The 21,445-nt window shown below is 41.4% G+C and overlaps 1 protein-coding gene across 1 annotated transcript in view; it reads right to left on the bottom strand.

Moving 5' to 3' along the window:
- Nucleotides 1-21,445, bottom strand: part of GLUD1 (glutamate dehydrogenase 1) — a 55,406-nt gene that overhangs the window by 11,949 nt on the left and 22,012 nt on the right. Inside the window, exons 3-7 of the mRNA XM_075000106.1 lie at nt 20,461-20,516; nt 18,790-18,853; nt 14,084-14,178; nt 8,455-8,634; nt 3,605-3,742 (exon numbers count right to left, since the gene is read on the bottom strand). Coding sequence (XP_074856207.1) covers nt 3,605-3,742; nt 8,455-8,634; nt 14,084-14,178; nt 18,790-18,853; nt 20,461-20,516 — 533 coding nt within the window. The remainder of the gene's footprint in view (nt 1-3,604; nt 3,743-8,454; nt 8,635-14,083; nt 14,179-18,789; nt 18,854-20,460; nt 20,517-21,445) is intronic.

The following is a 21,445-nucleotide window of genomic DNA, read 5'->3' as shown; positions in this document are numbered from 1 at the left end:
ATAGCAGACATACGGCTTTTGAAGGATATCAATGACAATGCGGAGGCAGCGGTGAGAATATGCGGGGAGTTGGGAAGTTGGTTTAAAACAAAGAGGTACAAGACAAGGAGATCCAATATTGCCAAGTATCTTCATTGCACATCTGGAGACAGCGATGGACAAGATCGAGGAAGAGGTAAAAAGGATATCTGTGCATGGGAAAAGAATTAACAACTTGAGGTTTGCAGATTATATAATTATCATCGAGGAAGATGAGGAGAAGCTAGCGAAAATGGTGCAGGTGTTAAATGAAGAAGGGAAATGGTATGGACTGATTATGAACATCAATTAAAACAAAAACAATGGTATTTGGAGATAAGGAAATAGGAAGGAAGGTCAGTGTCAATGGTATCAAACTAAAAAATGTAGAGAAGTTCACATATCTGGAGAGTAACATAACACATGATCTAGACTGTAAGAAGGAAAGAGACTAGAATAGTGAAAGCAAGAGCGAGTTTGAAGGCAATGGATAAGATCTGGAAAAGCAAAGCAATTAGCTTAACAACAAAGCTGAGGGTCTTGAAAATGTGTTTATTCAGCAGCATGTTGTACAGATGTGAGATATGGGTGATAACAAAAGATTCGAAGAAAAGAATATTGGCGTTTGAAAGGAGTTGTTATAGGAAGATTCTGAGAATAGGATGGATGCAGAAGGTCAGCAATGAGGAATTATATAGAAAGATACAGCCAAAAGAGAACGTGCTGCAGCAGGTTATAAAACAGAAGCTGCAACTCTTTGGGCATATTTGCAGAATGAATGACGAACGAAAAATCAAGACCCTTCAGCATACTGGACAGTTCAAATTGGAGGCGCAGACCCCACAGAGAACGGATAGATGACATAACAGATTGGTGCAGAGCTAGTCTACAGAAACTACGCCACTCCACACTGGAAAGGGAAAGATGGAAGGAAATAGTGAGAAAGGCATCAGACACCGATGGGCACTGAGCCCATGGCTATTAAATGATGAAGATGATGAGACTTTGTAAAAATTGTAATAGATAAGCACTTCAATTTGAGACAGGTGGAACATTTCATTTACTTGCATTTTAGAAAAATGGAATGTAACTTTACTAGAGTGATGAGAAAAAAGGCTCATCTTTTCCTGACCTCCAATCTTGAATTAAAAGCAATGTAAATTCAACAACTACTAATCCATCTCTGGCAGCAAAACAGATATATGGAAGAGCATCCGGTAAACACTCCATTTAATAGACTAATGGAGGGAGAAAAGGAGATGCCCATTAATGCCAGAAGTCCATTAAATCCAAATCTGCAGGACTGGTGGCACCTTACAAGGCACACTAGGGAGCATTCCGTCCAAGACCTGGGAGGAACAAAGTAGGCTCAGGAGACAGAGCTCAGCAGCAGGCTCTTTACACTGTTTACAGAGCAGAGCCTCTGGGCTCACCTGCCACGAGCCACTCACTCACTTAAGGCTGGACACTCACGTGGAAACTAAGTTCTCCTGGAGCAGGCATGCCTCTGCCCAGTGCGCTGGCTGGCAGGACACCCATCAGCTGTCCAGTCCAGGCTCCCACAATGCTGGGAGGAGGCTGAACACTCTCCTTCACCCTCAGCCTGGAGGTGGCCCACAAGGAGCGACAGCCACTGTGGCAGCCCCAATGGCTCCTCCAGCCCCAGCGAGTTGTTGGCATTTATTTGGGGGGTGGAGGGCCACTGGTGGACAGCGTCCACTAGCAGGGTCCATTAAATCGAGGGTTTACTGTATTTAACAAGATAGTATATGATTTGGTTACCATTCCTAATCTAGTCACCAAGCAAGGATCATCCCTAGAAGCTGAGACTTACTGTAGTTCACAAAAATTAATTCAAGATCAGCCAGTGTGTCAATTAATTTAAATGCAAGAAATACATTCATTCATTCTAATGAGATTCTACAGTCTTGTTTACAGTAGGTCTGTGCAATAAGAATGATGATTAAGGTACGCTCATTGTAAGCTCAAAAATACACTCTAAACCCAGAGGTGAATCTCATGCAGCATCCATAGAAGATCTTACTTCTTTTCAAAATAATGATCTAGATTTAAAGCATAACAGAAAGCCTACAGAAAGTTAACTCTGCAGTAGTACACAGGACACAAATTCCTATTTTTTATTAAAATGAAAGTGCCTTTTCTGTTGCAAGCACTGCATCTCTTGACTCTAATGCACTCCTGGGGGAATTCTGCACCACTGGACAGATTACTCTTTCCCTACCATAGAAAACAGATTCTGCCAGAGAGGTGCTACAGTTATACCTTTTATCCATGGAGACACGGGGACAAAAGACAGATATCCCTGAGTGAATGGGCGAGGCTAGGCATCACCCAGGGTGTGTGTGAGGGAGGATCTCCAATGGTCTAACAATCACTTCTCCACAAAATCGTGTTCTATCTTTTCACACCCAACAACATCCATGTTCTTTCTCACATACCTTCCCAGCAATTACTTCTTTGTCCCTCAGCTACTCCATTAAACCCAACTCCTTGATGCCTTTACACTGCTTCTGTGGGGTGTGGAAAACACATTTCTGTACTGCACTTAAAATGACTTATTCAAAATTCAATGTTAATATGCTTTGTAAGGAATCTACTTGTCAAAAACATTCCCTGGATCTTTTTTGTCATCTGTATTGTTATACATTCTTGCTGAAAGATATTCTGAAATAAGTTACTAATACAACTGAAGTTGGCATTATTATATTATTTTGACAAATAAAATATGCTGAATTTTGTAGCACTTTAAAATATGGTGAGCAGATGTCGGGGAGAGAGGGATAAAAGGGGTACAGAATTTTCCCAGGAGCACTAATGAGACTAATTGTGCACGATCTCTTCCTAGGAGCCTCATAAAGGCCTAAAGAGAAGGGTACTATTTTAGGGAGTTTATTTAAACATGAAATAGTTTAGGCCTAAGCAGACCTGTCTCCCCAGCACTGCTGTATTTGGAAGCTAACAAATTAAAGCTATAATTTACAGGACCATATTCAGTTTCCTCTAAATTAACTTAATTTTTATTCTTGAGCACGGAAGTTTCTCAGAAAACTCCTATTTGTTCATACAACAGATACCACAGATGCTATACTAACAAATGTAAACTAGTGTTTCTCATGCTATTCCAAAGCAGGAACCTCTCCTTCCCAATCTAGCTGGGACACTGCTCCTATTTAACAACATGGGAAAGGCAGAGGGATAGGGATCCCATCACTGAGAATTAGCTAAACCAGAGTAATTTAGTTTGTTCTGATGCAATCCTTTATCCTTTTGAAGAGATTCAGGTCCACAAATTTGGCTATGTGCAATGGAGGGAAATGAATAGACCAGTACCACTCAGTCCGTCAAAGCCATAAAACCAATTAGTATTAGTCAATGAGGTCTGCATTCAAGTTAATGACAATGAAAAGCTAAATTTAGACAGTTGTCAATCCTGAGCCTTTTCCAGTAAGGAATTATAGAGCATTATCTATCATAATTTGCAAATATTCTGAACAGTTAACATCAACCTTCAGTCACTGACAATATTTTTACAGTTTATACAAGAAGCAATATATAATTCCCATACCAATTTGTAATCTTCTAGTTCCTTTGGGTCAATCCCATCAGGATTCCAAATATTACCATCAACCTCTCCAACACCAACACATTTAGCACCAAAACGATGAAGATATCTCATAGAATGTAAGCCCACGTTACCAAATCCCTGTGAATAAATATGGGGAGAGTAGAAGAGTAGTAAAATCATGCAAAATGAGCCCACAAGTCTTAAAACATTCTGTCCTTACAAGCACATATATAAAAAGAAGTTCTGTGGAACCTTATAGACTAACAGATATTTTGGACCAAAAGCTTTCACAGGCAAAGTCCCACTTCATCAGAAACAAAACAGGAAGAAGGGTGCTTTTGAAAGCGGGGTTTCCTTTCAAAGGAACACCTTCCACACGGATGCTTTGGGTTCTAGATTTGGCTCTTCTGGAAGCCAGATCATGTGGGAATATGCAAATGAGGCACAAGATGTTTAAATCCATGCCTCATTTACATTTCTGATCTCACTCATTTGCATGCTCCTTCCAAAAGGAAGAGGCTGGCTAGACCCAGGTTAAGAGAAAATAGCCAAGATGAAGCCCTTTACTATTCCTAAACTCTGCTTTTCCATGCTTCTGTTTCCAGTTCCTGAACATCTGTGGCAGAGCCCTTACAGTAATTTTGGGGTCACAAACTTCAACTGAAATCTGTCATAAGTTATTATTAGTTTTTACTGCATTAATGTATTTTGCAACTTGTAAGCTCTTCCTTCATAGGTGAAAAGCTTTAAAGTTATTCATTTACCTGCTTACATTGGGGCCAACAGACCTGCCAAGCCCCGGGGCAAGGTGTAGGTGGGGACCTAGGGTGGAAGGAAAAGGGCTGTGACTAGTCTTCCCCAGGCAGCATTCAATGCTGCCTAGAGCACGCTTTGCAGGGTTCCAAAAAAGATTTAAAAGAACGTAGGGCAACTGGGAGCTTGCCCCCTTTGTCTCCCCTTCTCCCTTGCTGGGCCTGGTCACATAGGCTATGTCTAGAGAGTGGGTGCTATTTTGGGATATGGTGGTATCCCAGAATAGCTGCCTGCATCTATGCAACGTGCCATTGATCTGAAATGGTTTTCAAGACAATGGGCGTGCTATTCCAGCACCCCTGTACACCTCATCACATGAGTACAGGGACATTTATTTAGACAGCACAGCATGTCGATACGGCCTATTTTGAAGTGAACTGCGTAGCTTATTTTGAAGTTAGGATACCACATAGACATAGCCTGAATGTCATGTTTCATAACATTTGCCCTAATCACATTTTCTGTATAGGATTTTGTGTACTTTTTAATTACAATTCCAGAATGTATATTGATGTGTGTTCCTACAGTCACTATAGCTCTGGAATGCCTGCAAAATTGAACGCCTCAATTGAAGAGAAGCTCAAGTTAATTCAGTTGTTTTAAACACGTTGACTCCTGAAGAGAGTCCTGTCTTCCTGAAAATCCATTCTATTATCTCTGAAGTAGTCCTCCACGAAGACTATCATTTTAAATTACAGGCTCTTATACTCTGCACTTTATAGTGCTTTGCAAATATAACTTAAACCAACTCCTTGGGATGTTATGCAGGTTTCCATATCTGACAAGTAAAGAAGTGGGGATTAAATGACTTGCGTAAGGTCATACAGAAAGTCTTTGCCAGAGCTGGGAATAAGATTAACCCCAGGGAAGAGTGATGAATATGAAACTCCTCAATTTATTGTTTTCAAAGTTTTTTGCATAGTTCCCCTTTTCATCAGCAGCAAGCTATGACACAAAGATTCAGCTCTCTTTATATATGGAGTTTGTCTTCAGCGTTGTGTCCTCATTTTTTCTTGATTAGTCTTCAGATAAGTTTGCTAAATTTTCAGTTGGACTCTTACAGTTAGATGCTGCCAAATGTGAATTCCAAAGGGTGGGGATGTTGCTGTGCTATTGTGTTTCTATGCAGAGCATAGGATGTGAATGTCTCAGTTCACTGGCCAAGGAGAGTAGGCTGCAATTCGGTGATGTTGTGGATTCATATACAAAAATGTAATACTCAGTCCTCTGCTATTTCCAACACTTGTCACACTGATATGAGAACACTTTCAAATAAAGCTTTCTGGCCCATCATCCATGTTCTGCATTTTAATGGCTCACTAATTATACATTTATCCAACCTGATGAACAGAACAAATTTAAAAAACCTCCTGAAATATATAAATATGCATGTTGGGAATTATTAGAAACCCATTTCTAAGTGTAGTCTCTTTCTTTTTGCCCTGATTTCTGTCTTAAAACATGTCTTAACAAATCTCCCAAAAATTCAGACCTAAAACTGAAAATCTACATCATGTTGGCCTAAAGACACCTCATTGTTTATTTCATAGTACCACAGATGAAATCTTATTAAAATTTCTCTGAGCTTCTAGTTTCTCTCTTTAGGATCTAAAAATAAAGTCAAAGAGCTCCTGCTTCTATTATCCATTACAGTAATTACGGAATATCATTTTGCAATAAGTAGTTCTAAGTTGCACATGAGATGTGCAATACCTCTTAGTTTAAAAGTTACAAAAACTTGGAAATGACGGAAATGAAGTGTGGAGGTATAAGAGTATATCTACTCAGCAAAAGGACAAACCTGCGGCTGGCCTGTGGCAGTTGACAAACTCTCAGGGCTTAGGCTAAGAGGCTGTATCATTGCTGTTTAGACTTTCAGGCTCATGCTGGAACTTGGGCTTTGGGCACTTCCTACCCTGCAGCCCAAATTTCCGGCTAAGCCTAGAAGGCTACATAGCAAAAGAATCATGGAACTGAAAGGGACCTCAAGAGGTCTTCTGTACTCATAGCAAGACCATTTATCATCTAGAGCAGGGATCTGAAGCCTTTCCAAGATGGAGTGCTGGAATGCGACTTTTTGGCCTTTATGTACGGTCTGAGCATCAGTGATACTTTTTAAAATTACTAGTAGTCCTGCTTGTAACAGCTTCACTAATAAATAAAGATGCAGAGCTTTATCGTTTAGGTGGTGGTTGGTAGCATTAGGTGATCTTTTGTCAATTCACTGGTGGCATGGCTTTGAGCAAGGTCCCAGCTTCATGGAGGTGGCAGCACAGGGCTGATCTCCTGCCTTTTGTGCCAATGAAAGCCAGCTCACATGCCACTCTTGGCACCTGTGCTGGGGTTGCTGACCCCTGATCTAGACCATCCCTGACTGGCATCTGTCTAACTCTTAAAAGTCTTCCGTGATGGAGATTCCACAACCTCCCTAGGCAATTCATTTCAATTATGACAGTTAGGACATTTTTCCTGACGTCTGACCCAAACCTCTCATTGCTTCCTGACCTAACCTCAGGTTAAAGAAAAAAAAAAATTCCCTCCTCCTTGTAAAACCTTTTATATACTTGGAAACTGTTGTCTCCCTGAGTCTTCTATTCCGAAGATTTAGCAAAGCTGGATTTTTTCAATCTTCTCTCGTAGGTTATGCTTTCTAAACCTTTAAATGTTTGTTGCTCTTCTCTGGACTTTCACCAATTCATCCACGTCTTTCCTGAAACACCCAGAACTAGACATAATACTTCAGCTGAAGCTTTATCAACACAGTAGAGCAAAACTACTTGTATCTTATTCACAATGTTCTTGTCTATGCATCCCAGAATCTTTGTGCCCCGTCCCATTTTTCTTTGTGAGGTGGGCAGAGGAGGGATACTAACATTACACCGAGTCATATTTACCATTTGATCCACTAGGGCCGCCGGATTCCTTTCCATAGTACTACTTCATAAACAATCATTTCCCATTTTATGGGTATGCAACTGATAGTTCTTAACTGGAGTACTTTACATTTGTCCTTACTGAATTTCATCTTTATTTCAGGCCATTTCTCCAGTTTGTGCAGACCAGTGAGTTTTAATCCTGTCCTTCAAATCAGTGGTTCTCAGACAGAAATAATGTACCCTTGGGGTACTTAGGTCTTCTGGGCGTACATCAACGGCACTAGCCAAGTCAGCACAAACTAAAATTTTATATAGGCTATGACTTGTTTATACTGGTCTAGGTTATCCACTGAAATGTAAGTACAATACGCATGTTTCAGTTGATTTTATAATTATGATAAAAATGAGATTGTATACAATCTCTCAGCAGTAATGGCACAACACTTGCATTTTTAGGTCTGATTTGGTAATCAAATGGTTTTAAAAGACGTGCACTCCCACGTTACACAAGAGCAATCAGGATCCTGAAAGGACTACAGTAGCCTGGAAAGGTTGAGTGTCACTGCTGCAAAGCACTCACAACCTCTCTCCACTTGGTACCATGCACAAACTTTGTAAGCACACTCTTTATGTCATTACCTAAAACAACTGATGAAAATACTGAAGAGAACCAGACCGCAAACTGATCCCTGCAGGACCTACTTGATGCATCCTCCCAGACTGATTTGAACCCCTGATAACTACTGTCTGGAAACTGTTATACAACTAATTGAACACCCAGCTGATAGCACCTCCACCTAGGCTGCATTTCCCTAGTTTGTTTAGGAGATAGCCCTGAAGCCTCTGAGCCTGATCCAGTTGGCATGGGGCAGCTGTGAATTTTCATTTGTGTACAGACATACCATGTTGTATCCCCAAACCAAGAGTTCTTAGAAAATGGCCCAAGTTTTGGCTCATGCCCTTGTTATATAACTTTTTAAAAAAATAACTAAAAATAAAGAATTACTCTTGTCTGAAAAATTCTTCTGATGTTTACATTGACTGGAAAGGCTAATCTCTAAAGTAATAAAAATTCAACAGGTTTACTGCTTTAATAATTTTAAAAGAAGCTATGTTTTTAAACTTTCTTGGCCAAAACAATTACACTTCTAGATAAATTACCTGGACGACGAATGTCTTATCACCAAACCCTGGTGTCATTCCCAAAATACTCATATATGAGGCTTCATTGATGAAGTTTTCAATTCCATGGAAGAGTCCTCGACCAGTGGCAGAGATACGTCCGTGGATACCACCTTGACTGATAGGCTTACCAGTGACGCAGGCATGGGCATTTATATCCTACAAGACAGTTTATAACTCCATGAACTGCTCCAATCTTTCCAACAAGAGGGAAAGTCAAATAACAGCTAAGATATAATGTGTATATATAAGCTTCAAACAAATTAACAGATTTTTTCCCCTGATGTACTCAACATTATAGCTTTTACTGACATGAATACTGTAGATATAAAGAGCTTTTTAAAATTTACCTCTCTGAACTTCATTGCTCAGCTTAACATAGCCTTCAGAAAAACTTCCACCCTCCCATACAATCCAATGTAACTACATAACCACAATATTTGAGACAGTATGCACTTTTCTGAAGTGTTGTGATTTGCCCTATGCTTAGCTTAACTTACTGTGCTATATTTATTTATAATGATGACATAAGCTAGAGACAACCTGCCATCTGACTAAACACAAAAGCAGTGAACTTTATTTCTCCTAGTGACAGGTAATCATTGTGATTAGGATCATTGCTCTTAAATTAATCCCTTAAAGTGACTTAAAGCTTAGACATGGACAGTTTGATGGTGATTAAACAGTTTTAACTGTACATGGCCCCAACTGGGAACATGAATATAATTATTGGAAAGCATACAGTACAATTATACTAGTGTATACTCCCAAAGTTGCTAATCAGGCAGAGGTCATAAGACATTAATCCTCAAGTAACCAGTTTTACTCATATCTTTCCACTCTTTCCTACTGTCTCAGCACAGGAGCCATATCTTATCTCAAGGGAACAGCCAACAGTACAGTCATGTGAGAAAATAGTAGGTAAGTATCATTTTCTACAAGGAAGCACTCTTGCTTACCACCAATTCCCCGCCATTAGGCAGTCTCAAACCAAATAAAATTTCTGTCTAGTTGTCTTACTTGTACATGATGAGCAAAGTAAAACTTATGCCTTAACATACCGATGAAGATTAGCATATTGGAGTCTCAATACCCTTCATTTTACAATAGTGAAATGCAGCTTATTAAAAATTTATTCCAAAAATCTAAATGTAAACATTCCCTTTGGAAAGTAGTCTGCACCCTCTAGTGGTAAGTCAACTGTAACCATTTACCAGGACTATTACAATTTTGGCCAGCTTACCAAGTATTACCAAGCTTCCAATTAGTTATATTTGAACAAAAAAAAAAAAAATCTAGCCACACATGCAGAAGAAAATGACCAGTTTATGAGCACATAGCTGATGAATAGCATTTCTAACCACAATTCCCTCCAGAGAAGCAGATGTTTTAGAAAATACAAGGGAGTGGGAAAAGCAAGCAATGAGTTGCACCAGCTCAGTAGTTTGAAGTTCAGAGCAAGTTTAGTCATATTTCTTATTCCAATGATCCAGAAGCTTACCATGTGTTTTCTGGACAAGTTAATATGGTACCCCTTAAAGATGAAAGTGATGTGACTGGAAAGGCCCACTATTTTTAAAGCCATCCATATTCAGACAGCAATGCCGTTTAAATCCTCTGCTTCAATATTTAGTATCAGTAAAAACTGCTGAGTGAGATTAATAAAGACTAAAATAGCACTGTTTAATTCAACCATTTTGCTGTAAAATTATTGAACTTCTGTTAAAGGAAAGGCCCCACCATTACCACATTTTCAAGTTTTACAAATAATTATTGGTGATCTCGAAAGTTGGTTGGTGGCCCTGCCAACTTACTCCCAACTTAAACACTTAAACTTAAACACTCCCAACTTAAACAAAAAGCCCCCCCTTTTAAATGTTTCTCCCAAGCTTCTCCTACCCTCATGGCACTATCCTGTCAATTCTGAAGCAGTTTTCACTTTTTCCTATTCTCTGCTTCACTCAGCTAGCTTCCACTTTCCAGGAAAAGAAAACAGAATCCCCTTCACACAGCCCTGCAGACCCAAAGCAGCTACTATGAATAAAAATCCTAGCTTCTAACTTTAGTGACAAAACTTATCAAGCAGGCCAGAGAAAGATGGTGCAATTGTTAACATGCTCAGAATTACATTTTTAATTACTGATTTTTACTTTCAACTCTAAATTCATCTTACTGTAGCTTGTCTGTGTGTAACTTACGCCTCTGCAAGAAGTAGCAAAATGAGTTTAGAGTAGGAAAAGGAAGCAGGGAAACACTCAGGTGCTGCATACTTCATTAATTTCCTATGCTGTGGTTAAGCTTTCTTTGATCTACATTTCTATTTAATAAAAGCTATTGTAAGAAACTTCCATAAATGGACAGATGGTATTGAAAAGTACAGAGAAGGCACACAAGTATTAGGTCACTACGTTGCACACGTAATGGAGAGGATATTGGGCCATAACAAAATAGGTATTTTTGTACTTAAAGAATATTTTACTGTACTGGCAGTACAGTCATACCCTAAGATATGCCCATTCAGGTTACAAGGGTTTGACTTTACAAGGAATTTCATTTAATACCCCTACTTCGGCTTATGAGGCACTTCGCTGCATTCACGAGGACTGATTTGGATTTTGCACACCTCAGCGGGATGCAGCTGCCTTGCGGCGAGAGAAAGGTCGTGGCTCCAGGCAATGGCTGCCCGCCCAGAGCATCTCTCCACAGGGCCTGGCAGCGGTTTCCTGGAGCCCCCGGCTGGCCACAGCAGGTGCCCTCCTCCGGAGCCGGGAGAGGAGGGGACAGCGCCCATCCGTGGAGCCGCTGCCCCAGGCACCTTTGCCCACCCCCGCCTTTACCTTGACACTACTGCAGCTGGTCTAGGTCTCCGCCTCAGTGCTGCAGCAGTGGCGCATCCCAGCCCGGCCAGTGGCTGCGGGCTCCCTGCACTCCTGACAGCGCAGGCCGGGGCCAGGCGGAGGCTGGCGGCTCTGGTAGGCAAGCATTGAGGGAATGGAGTTGGCCGCGTCGGTCTTGACAAAGACGCCATGCAGGGGGACAGCGGCGCGGTGCGGGGAGGTGGACTCATCTGAGTCCCGGCAGTAGATCACGCTGCTCTGCGAGACATGGACACTGGGTGTGCAGCCCATCCCGGGCCCGCTGTCGCACAGCTGTGCCTCAGATGCCATGCACTGCCTGCGGCGTTCCGTCCCATTTAGTGCCTGACTTGCCTGCCGTTGCCACCTCGGCCGCTGCTGGCGGGGCCTCTCCACCACGGAGCCCCGTACGAGTGAGGCATTGCCCCTTGCCAGCCAGGGACCCCCTGTGCCTGCCTAGCTCCCCGCACAGCCAGCCCCGGCACTGCCCCCTCCCCGCTTAACCTAAGCTGCGCTCAGGGTGGACTACCTCCCTGTGACCTGCTCTGCGCTGCCCACCCCCTTGCACTAACCCCGCTTCTACAGCCGTGGACAGCTACCCGAATTTGCACTCCCCTCTCAGGCACTCTGATTTCTGTTCCCCTCACAGCCCTGTCTCTGCACCTGGGACAGCCCCCCGAAAGCAGGTAAACAGCCATATTATAGAGTAATTAATGAAGGCAAAATGCCTTATGTTGTGTTATGATAACTAATGTTAACTATTGAAGTAACTGTGTTCATTTTAATGGAATTTGGTGGTGTTTTAGCATAAATGGGTGTAAATTTTGGGGCTCGGGAACGCATAACATTTTTTCATGTTGAAATTAATGGTAATTACATTTCTGACTTACGAGAATTCGCCCTAAGAGGGGTTTTTCAGGAACGAATTACTCTTGTAAGGTGGAGGAAGACTGTATACAATTTATGTAGCCTCTCAGTGACTTAAGGACTTGGATTTTTTCAGTTCGTGGAAGAGCGACGTATTATCACTTAGAAACATGAAATGCTTTTTGAAGCCAAATATTCTTCGCATTTTTTTATAAAGTAAACTTAATACATGAAGTGCAGGAAGTTGTTCATAGCACTTATTTCCACAGCTAACTCAAACATGCAGAGAGTTACGTAAAAACAATATATCTGACTGATTTATGAAATTATTCAAAGAGTGCTTCTCTCCCCCGTCCTCCTGCCACAAATAATCAGAAATCCTTGAGAGACTGTATTGGATCTACAACACTACACCCAAAATCAAAGATTACAAAAACAAGTTGTAAATGTTTTTTTGTTTTGATAGTATACAGACTAACATGGCTCTCTCTCTGTTACTAAAAAAAGTAAAAAGTACTGTGTAGAAGAAAAATGTTTAACTTTCACAACTGTATTAAATCAATGTTCACTTGTAAACTTTTGAAAGAATTCTTCATAATCTTTTGCTCAGAGTTATGAACATTGAGCACACAAACTGACTTTTTGTGGGGAGGGGGCTGGAGAGTTTAATGGACACACTTAAAAGCCACCTACATATATTTTATATACTCTGGTGCTAAAACATCAGAAAAAGCTTAACTTGAGTACTTGTCTAGCCAACAATTATGTTTTCATACAGCCAAAGCTCATCATTAAAATGTAACTATTGACTAAATAAGGACAAAGAAGCTCTATATAGTCAGAGCAATATCATAATTGGAAGAATAACATTCAAGTTTTTCGTCTTTTGCTTTGTGGGCATCCAAATACATCATTGTTCTCTTGCTCTACTTCTACTCTAGTTTTGAAATCTACATTAATTCTTTTTTTGGGGATTAATGGTGTGCGATCAGTAGGATATTAAAACAATACACATAAGGTAACCGTTGCAGCATTTCTCCAGCTTGACAGTGTCACTTCAGCAGGCCATGCAGTGATGTCTCAAACACTCAGGGCTTTAACAATCAAGACTAGTTATTCATAAGTGCCAAGAGATGCTTGAATTCAGAGAAATTACTGCAATAACTGATGAAAGCCTGAGAAAGTGCTTTAAAAAACCAATATATGCTATGAAGCCTTAATGAGGTTAAGAGCTAAATAGCTTTGAGCAGAAGTACTATCTGTCTCCACTGTATAGAGACGGAATATTTAATACAGTATTTCATTGAATAAAATATGTAACAAAAATAGCGTTAAACTGACAAACTAGTTTGACTAAAGAGTCGAAAAGGACAAGAGACTAAATTTTAAAATGCAAGCCAATTCCAAATTTTGTCTATCATTACTCACTCATTTTACTGTACTTTGACATGGATTTAGAATAATGTAAAATATTAACAAGCACGGTCTGGCTAATGCCAGATCTCACTGAAAACCTGTTTATGGGTCTTTATTTATAAATATTGCTGTGAAAAGAGGAGGACATTGAACAAATGATTTAACACAGTTTGAATATGATCATACCATTTGTTCCATTATATGCAACATATGAAAACATATCAAAGTGATTGCTGAAGCTGCGCCATCAACTAAGCTTTTAATTTATGTCTGAACAGAAAGACTTCATGCACTTTTTTCCCCACAAGCATGATCTAAAACCCCACAACATTTAAAGTGGTATAGTTACATGCACAATTAAATAAAATTAGAGGACTTGTCAATAAGACAATAAATCTCTGGCACAGTGCTGGATGGGATTCTGCAAAGAGTAAGGAACTTCTACTCTGAAGCCTTTGCTCAGAACTTACATAGTGTCCTATGGTACTGGCGTAGGTATCCGCAATCCAGGACATCTCCCTCTCACCTGTGCTCATATCAGGAGCAGGCACATCAATACCAGGTCCTATTAGCAAGATTAAAAACATGTCTCAAGATTAAATACAAATATTGATTTTCAATTTCTCTACTTTCTTCCTTTATTGCAGCAGCTGTGATTGGTTGAGATGACCTGCTTTCATATTTAAGCCTCAGTTACTCAAGGAAAAATAGACCACACTCTAATAACAGCTTTGGATTTTAGACACCATATCTTGTCTTAACCTGGCAAAGCCCGTTAAGCTACCCAAAAAAAAACAACAAAAAAACAACACCCAGTGACTACCTGGTTCACATTTTATTTAAATCAAATATTTAGTTAGCAATAAAAAAAATGCATCAAAAATGTATTTGTGTTTTCACTTTATCTAAATTTTTATGTATACTATTATATAAAGGAGAGAAAAAGTTAAACAGTATAACTTATACTTAGTGTAACTTCACTTGATTTTAAATGTAGAAACTGTATATTTCAGTTTCATTCTTTACATCAGTGTTCTGAGTTTGGATAAATTTTGTTGCTCACATATACTTGAGATTGCAGTGTTTAGAAGAGGCTGTTCATGGATATGGTTGATCCTCTACTCATTTCTTATTCATTACAGCAGAGGTAACCTCTTGAAAATGGGAGATGCAAGGCAACTTTCATGAAGACTATTCCTGGAGACACCTCCATGTACCACCTACCCAAAATTATACATATTTTTCTGGCTAATTGTCCTAAACCAAACTATTGAAATAAACAAGATCTAGATAGTCTTGGCAAGAATTTAAACACACACCCCCCCTTTTAATTTTCCATATTTTCTAAGTTACACAGCATTTTTTTTAAATCAAAGACAAACATCCTATCTAACCCTCTGAGTGGTTAATGCAGCTTAGCCACCACTAAGTACAATACACAGACCATTTATCATTTTGATGAATATATTTATATGGATGCTTACACTCATATCCTAGAAAGCATACCTCTGCCCACATAGACAATGATAAAATGGAAGATACATGAATATATCTGTAGAGACATCTATAGGGACTTTCGTGTTTTTTTTGAGATCAGGAATGAAAGAAAAATCTTGCTTTATTCCTCTTCTGCTCCTATGAAACCAAGAGGTCTTTGCATGAAAGTGATCCAGTACCAGTTAAACTGGGGACTTTCTTCAAGTACATAGGCTTGCATGTTTAAAGCAAATGAATAAAGTGAGTCATCTATAAATGTACCACACAGGCTATGGGCTCGCTTCATTGCCTGTATTTCTTTTGAAACCTCTCCATGGTTGCTATGGAAAGGATCCTCCACTTCCTCTGATATTAGCCAAGTGCCTTGAATTTGAAACTACAGGAAACAAAAACAGCAGTGAACAGTTCAAACTAAAAGACCAAGCCATGTTTCAAGTGTGACGAAGTTAAGTGTTTTGAACTAACTATAAAGCATAGTGCTACATTTGAAACCTGAATTATTCTAAACTTTCACAGAAAATTTCCTGCAACTTGAGAGTCACTAGCATAAAATGTAACTGTTTCCAAATGGCTATGTTACGACCTTAATATGTACAAGACAAGAACTGGCATACATTCTTTATTGCTAGTTACTCAGCAACTTGACATTAGCTGAAGTATGTAAGCAATCATCAAACCAAAGATAGCAAACATCTTCTTAAAGGCAGAAATTCAACTTCACACTAGACCAAAAGGGGCTAATGAGAACCTGTCAGCATAATGTGCCTTTCCCTGCTACATCTGTGAAAGACGTCAAGTATGGACAAAGGAGATAAAAGGTCCAAAACTAGCTCAGCTGCAATGGGGCTGACCATCTAGGGGAACAGATGGCTAGCTCTCATCATCAGTGAAAGAGCACCACATTGAGAATTCATCTGGAGGACTGAGAGGCAAAGTCTCCCTGAAAATAGGCCTGCGACAGGGACCAAAACGGCAGGGAAGATATGTGGGAGCAAGTGAGTCCTCCCCAGCAGAATGCTCTATGTTGGGGAAGGGGATGCAGAAAGATTCCTGCAAGCTCATGGACTGTGCTGTTTGGGAACCAGAGAGAAGACCTACAGCAGAACCAGGTGAGTGGTAGAAAGCACTAAATGGCTCTGCAGTCAGCCAACGGAAGAGGCTTAGAGAAAGGGGCATTGTACGTGATGAACCTAGGAAGATGTTACAGCAAGGACCCCAACACAGGGCAAGTAGGAAATGGCCCAGGGATACAGCAAAGGGGCCTGCATAGTCAGGCCCTAACTGAATAGAAGAATCCCTGGACCAGTGGAAAGGAAGAGCTAGGGTTCTTCCATCCAGAGCAGAAACCCTGGACAACGGGCAAGGACTACTTACTCTGATACCCAGAGTAAAAATTAACAAGTCCCAAATTGAACTGAAGACCGACTGAGCTTGATGGACTGCTGCCCTACTCTGCAAGGCAGTGGGTCTCCATCTAATCCCATCAGAGAGCTAAATCTCAAGTAGTATATCAATAGGGCAGGAGCTGTGGGCAGCAGGGTGGTAATGGAGGAGACCAGCTATGTGACATCAACCACGGGACACAGTGACTAGACATCTCATGTTTAAAGGGAAAGTCCTGTATTTACGCCACCCTGTCGGTTTCCCAATGTTTTCTTAAAAGCAGGCCAGTTGTCCCATATTCTCTGTCTCTCCTCATTTCCCCCCTGTCCACCCCACTAGCATCCACAGCGCCTGCTTCTGGCCAGATCCTTGCTTGCAAGCTGCCTGCCCAATAGCAGGAAGGGGAGAGGGGTGTCCAGCGGCTGACAATGGGAGTGGGTGTGCAAGGCTGGTGGTGGGGCAAATATGCAGCACGTTGGGCCAAAGTGCTGCCCTCACTAGTACAACAGTACAGCCTCAGCTGTGTGGGGGCTCTTAACCAGCAAGGCCCTCTGTCCTTCCCCCTCTGATTTCTGGCTGCACTCGCTACATGCTGCAATGGCTGGTGAGTGCAAGCAGGCAGTGGAGGATTACATATTGCCTCTGCTGCCCACTCCTCAGCCCTTTGTGTGTTCTCCCCCTCACTGTCCTTTCCGTGCCTTGCCCAATACGCTCCAGCCCCATTGCTCCTCCTCATCTCCCCCTACTCCTGGTTGGGTGCACTCCTCTCCCAGCCCTGTGTGGAGATTCAGCCCAGGTCAACATGCTGGGCTTACCTGTATGGCCTGGCTTGCAAGCTCCTTTCTTACCCCACTGTCTCCAGCTGGGCCTGTGCCCCAGGAAAGGCCAAGGCGCTCTAGCCTGGGTTGCTGACCAGGAAGAGCAGACACCGGCATGTGCCAAAGTCCCACACATTGCTAGCACAGGGAAGTGTCTCTCTGCTAAGCTCTGGAGTATGGTGGGGGAAGTAGTTTCTAGTCTATTCTTACCCCAAACTTGCAGGTTCCACAGCCGCCCTCTGGGCAGGGGCTTAGCACCCTCTTCACTGCTCCCAGGGAGTGTGGGACAATTCTGTCCCTTAAGTAACTTTCCCTCTCTGGGCAGGTTTCGTGTAGCCCCTGCCCACAGGTTCCATGGGCCCTTGTGCACACTGCCTTGTACTGTAATTGGGGGATAAGAAGCAGCTAGGGTATGCTGGTGGCCAGCAGCAGCCTGGAGGTGTTGGCTGCCTTCTGATACTGAGGACCAGAAGAGACAAGCTGCTTCCATCCCAGGGGATGGGTGTGGGAAGGATGGGGTTGTGGTGATGAAGTGATGAGCTCTGTAAGGACATGGACCAGGCTATACATTCTCCCTCACCTGTGGCTGGAAGCAGCTTCCATGACTTCCCCCTTGCACAGTGCCAAAAGGCTAGAGCTGCCCATGTTCTGATGTGAACCCAAACAAATCTGGGGAGAAGTACTATGACCCTGTGTGTACTCCATAACATATTGCCTTGGGAAGATGTACCAGATCCTGGAAGAAGTAGGTCTGTTCCAGAGGCTCAGCTGGGCATGGAGGATGGAAAGCAGCAGGGAGCATTGGCTGGTCACCACCATGGTAGAGCGGTGTATGGGAACGTGCATCACCTCTTCCTATGTGATCCCTAACGTCTTAAAGGTATTACAGAGCATTCTTCTAAACAGGGGCTCAGCCAACCTGATGTTAATTTGAACGTTTATACTGCACAGTTCTGATTGCTGTTGAACTTGCTTGAATAGAAATTATTTTACCAAGTGTCCCATATTCAGCAGAGGGAAATATGATCACCCTAATCAGAGTGCACTGACTTATGTTTATACAATAGTATCTAGTCTACATTGCTAACTCACACAAAATTAGATTCCCAAGTTTACTAGTATCAGGAGCATAAGCACAGGACCTACCCAAATCTGAGCAGGGGTATAGTGCTGCCACAGCAACCCAGAGTATCACCTGGGCAACACTTGAAATTCAGCACAGAGTTAGTGCCCACACTTCAGAGTTGCTGAAGTGTAACTTTATGGCTTGCTATTTTCTGAGACACCACATACGGGTGGCCCAGCTCTGCAGGTAAAGCCCTGTCTGGGCACACCAAGGCTAGAAAGAAGGTACGGCATCAAGTGAGAAGATGAGCTACCACAATCAGTCATTGCTTATTCACCAAAAAGTAAGGATGAAACCAGATTTCCACTCCTAGTTATGCCACTGACAAGTATTAATCACTGTACTTACATACCAATAAATCCCTTCTTCGCTAGCTCCATAGTAAATCTTCTTGTGATCTTTTCCAATTCATTGTCCTATTAAGAAAATGCGGTGTCACTAGGATTTGATATATTGTTCAAACTCAGCTTAAGATGTCCTACAAACATTAAATATAGGTTTTTTAAAATAAAGAACTGTTCATGCATTTACATGTCAATTTCCATACTACCTGCCTAGTAACGCTTTTTTTGTAAAGTCAATATGGTAGGTGAATTGCTAAGGGAGATCTTATTTTCTTTACGTATATTTTCAATTATTCAAAAAAAAAAATCAAACTGATGACAGGAACACAAGTAAGGACAACAGTCAAATCCTTCAGTGTTTTAAGATAAAACTTATAAAATCATTTTCCCAGAAAAAAACGTAATATACATTAGCTATACAGTCCTGAGTATTGCATAAATTAGCATAAAGCTTCAGTAATTTATGCAAATACTAAGTTTCTTTGAACTTTGGTATTTCATGTGTGGGATAGTCTAGTTATACATCTGATTACATTTTTAGAAAACATGGCTGTGGCTGGCTCACAGCTTAAGTAGTATGCTAATAACCCAGGTTAATCTAATTCTTACACTTTGTGTGTCAACTATATTGCTACGGAATGTTTGATTTTGCACTTCATGTGCCATATTCTGAGAATAACGGTAATTTTGGGATTAAGCGTTCTGCATGATTACCAGCATTTGGGGGGGGGGAAAAAAAAAAAAAAAAAATCTAGGTTGCAGACTAGCTGCACTACCTTTAAATTTCAGGAAAACACTCGGGTTAAGTGGCAAGAGAATTGATCTTTCACACAGGAAGTTCTTTAATATTAGGTTGTTGTTGATACATCTTTGCCTGTTAGCTGTATACACTGTATTCCTGAGGGAATTCAGCACAAAAAAAAATAATATTTTATTGGTCAAAAACATCATAATTTAATCACTGTTGAAATTCTGGTGGTTTATTTCAAAACATGCATCAGCAAGCATGGCAACAGACGCACAACAACCAAGAACTATTCCCCCAGGCACTGTTAAACGCTTATGACAAGCCAGTTCCAGGTAGGCAGTGCTGGAGAGAACTACGTGGGGGCCCCCAGAGTTCAGACACCTACGACCTTCTTCCTTCCTCCAACCCTAGCCAAGTCAACACCCTGCCTAAGACATGTACACCTCCAGAGTCTGTACACCCTCCAGTTTTGTTTTGTTTTTTTAAATTGTTCTAATGTGGAGCGTGGGGGTTGGGGAAATGAGGTATGGTGCAGCCATACCATTCCTCATCATTTGCTAGAGGTGGGTTATCTGCACCCTTTCTCATCCCTGGGAAAGAACAAGGATCAGGTGGGCAGGCAGAATGTGCAGCCTCCATCACTGATGGTCTAGGCATACTGCTCAGTACCAGCAAGATCTGCAGAAATTAGCAGCCTGTACTGGCAGCAAACAGCCCTAATTCTGCAGGGGGAACGCCGTGCAAATTCTGTATTGAACAGTGATGCAGAATTCCCCTAAGAGTAACACCAAAACTTCATTTAATCTTTGCAGAGAAAGAAATGGTAGGTGAATTTCTGCTAAGCTTTCTATGCTGGCCCACAAAAGCTGTTAGGCTGGTCAGCCTACACCTCCAGTTAACACAACAACATGTGTGTGTGATTTAAACTTACAGTATAATTCCTAGGATTGATCTTAACACCAGCCTTTGCACCACCAAATGGCACATCTGAAAATGATGTTTAAAAAAAAAGCTTCAGTTTTCAAGAAAAGGGCAGAAATAAATCAGACAATACCAGAATTGGAATGAACCTCAAGAGGTCATAAAGTTCAGTCCCCTGCATTCACAGCAGGGCCAAGCACCACCAAGATCATCCCTGAGGGATGTTTGTCTTCGATGATGGAGATTTCCACAACCTCCTTATGCAATTTCTTGCAGTTCTTGACCATCCTGGCAGTTAGAAAGTTTTCCTAACACCCAACCTTAAGTTCCCATGCTTACTTAGCCCACTGCCGCTTGCCCTATAGACAGAAGCTACGGAGAATAAGTTCACTCCCCTCTCCTGGTAACACCCTCTAAGTTACTTAAAGCTGTTATGTCCCCTCTCAGCATTCTCTTTTCCAAACTAAACAAAGCCAATTCTTTCAAGATTCCCTCATAGGTCATGTTTTCTAGACTTATAATCATTTTTGTTAGTCTTCTCTGGTCCTGCTCCAATTTGTCTGCATCTTTCCTGAAATGTGGTACCCAGAACTAGACAGAATACTCCCATTGAGGCCTAATCACAGCATAGTAGGGTGGAAGAATTACTTCTCATGTCTTGCTGACAACACTCCTGTTAATACATCCTAGAGTGGTATCTGCTCTTTTTGCAAGAGAGTGTCACACTGACTCATATTTAGCTTATAGTTCACCATGACCCCGAGATCCCTTTCTGCAGTACTCCTTCCTAGATAGTCACTTCCAATTTTGCATGTGCAAAATGGATTGGTCCTTCCTAACTGGAGTACTTTGCATTCGTCCTTACTGAATTTTCATCCTATTTACCTCAGACCATTTCTCCACTTTGTCCAGGTCATTTTGAATTATAATCCTATCCTCCAAAGCATTTGCAACCACTCCCAGCTAGGCAACCTCCACAAACTTCAGAAGTGTAC

Source organism: Carettochelys insculpta, chromosome 7, assembly GCF_033958435.1.
Source record: "Carettochelys insculpta isolate YL-2023 chromosome 7, ASM3395843v1, whole genome shotgun sequence".
NCBI classification, from domain to species: Eukaryota; Metazoa; Chordata; order Testudines; family Carettochelyidae; genus Carettochelys; species Carettochelys insculpta.
This window is presented reverse-complemented; position numbering and strand designations above follow the sequence as displayed.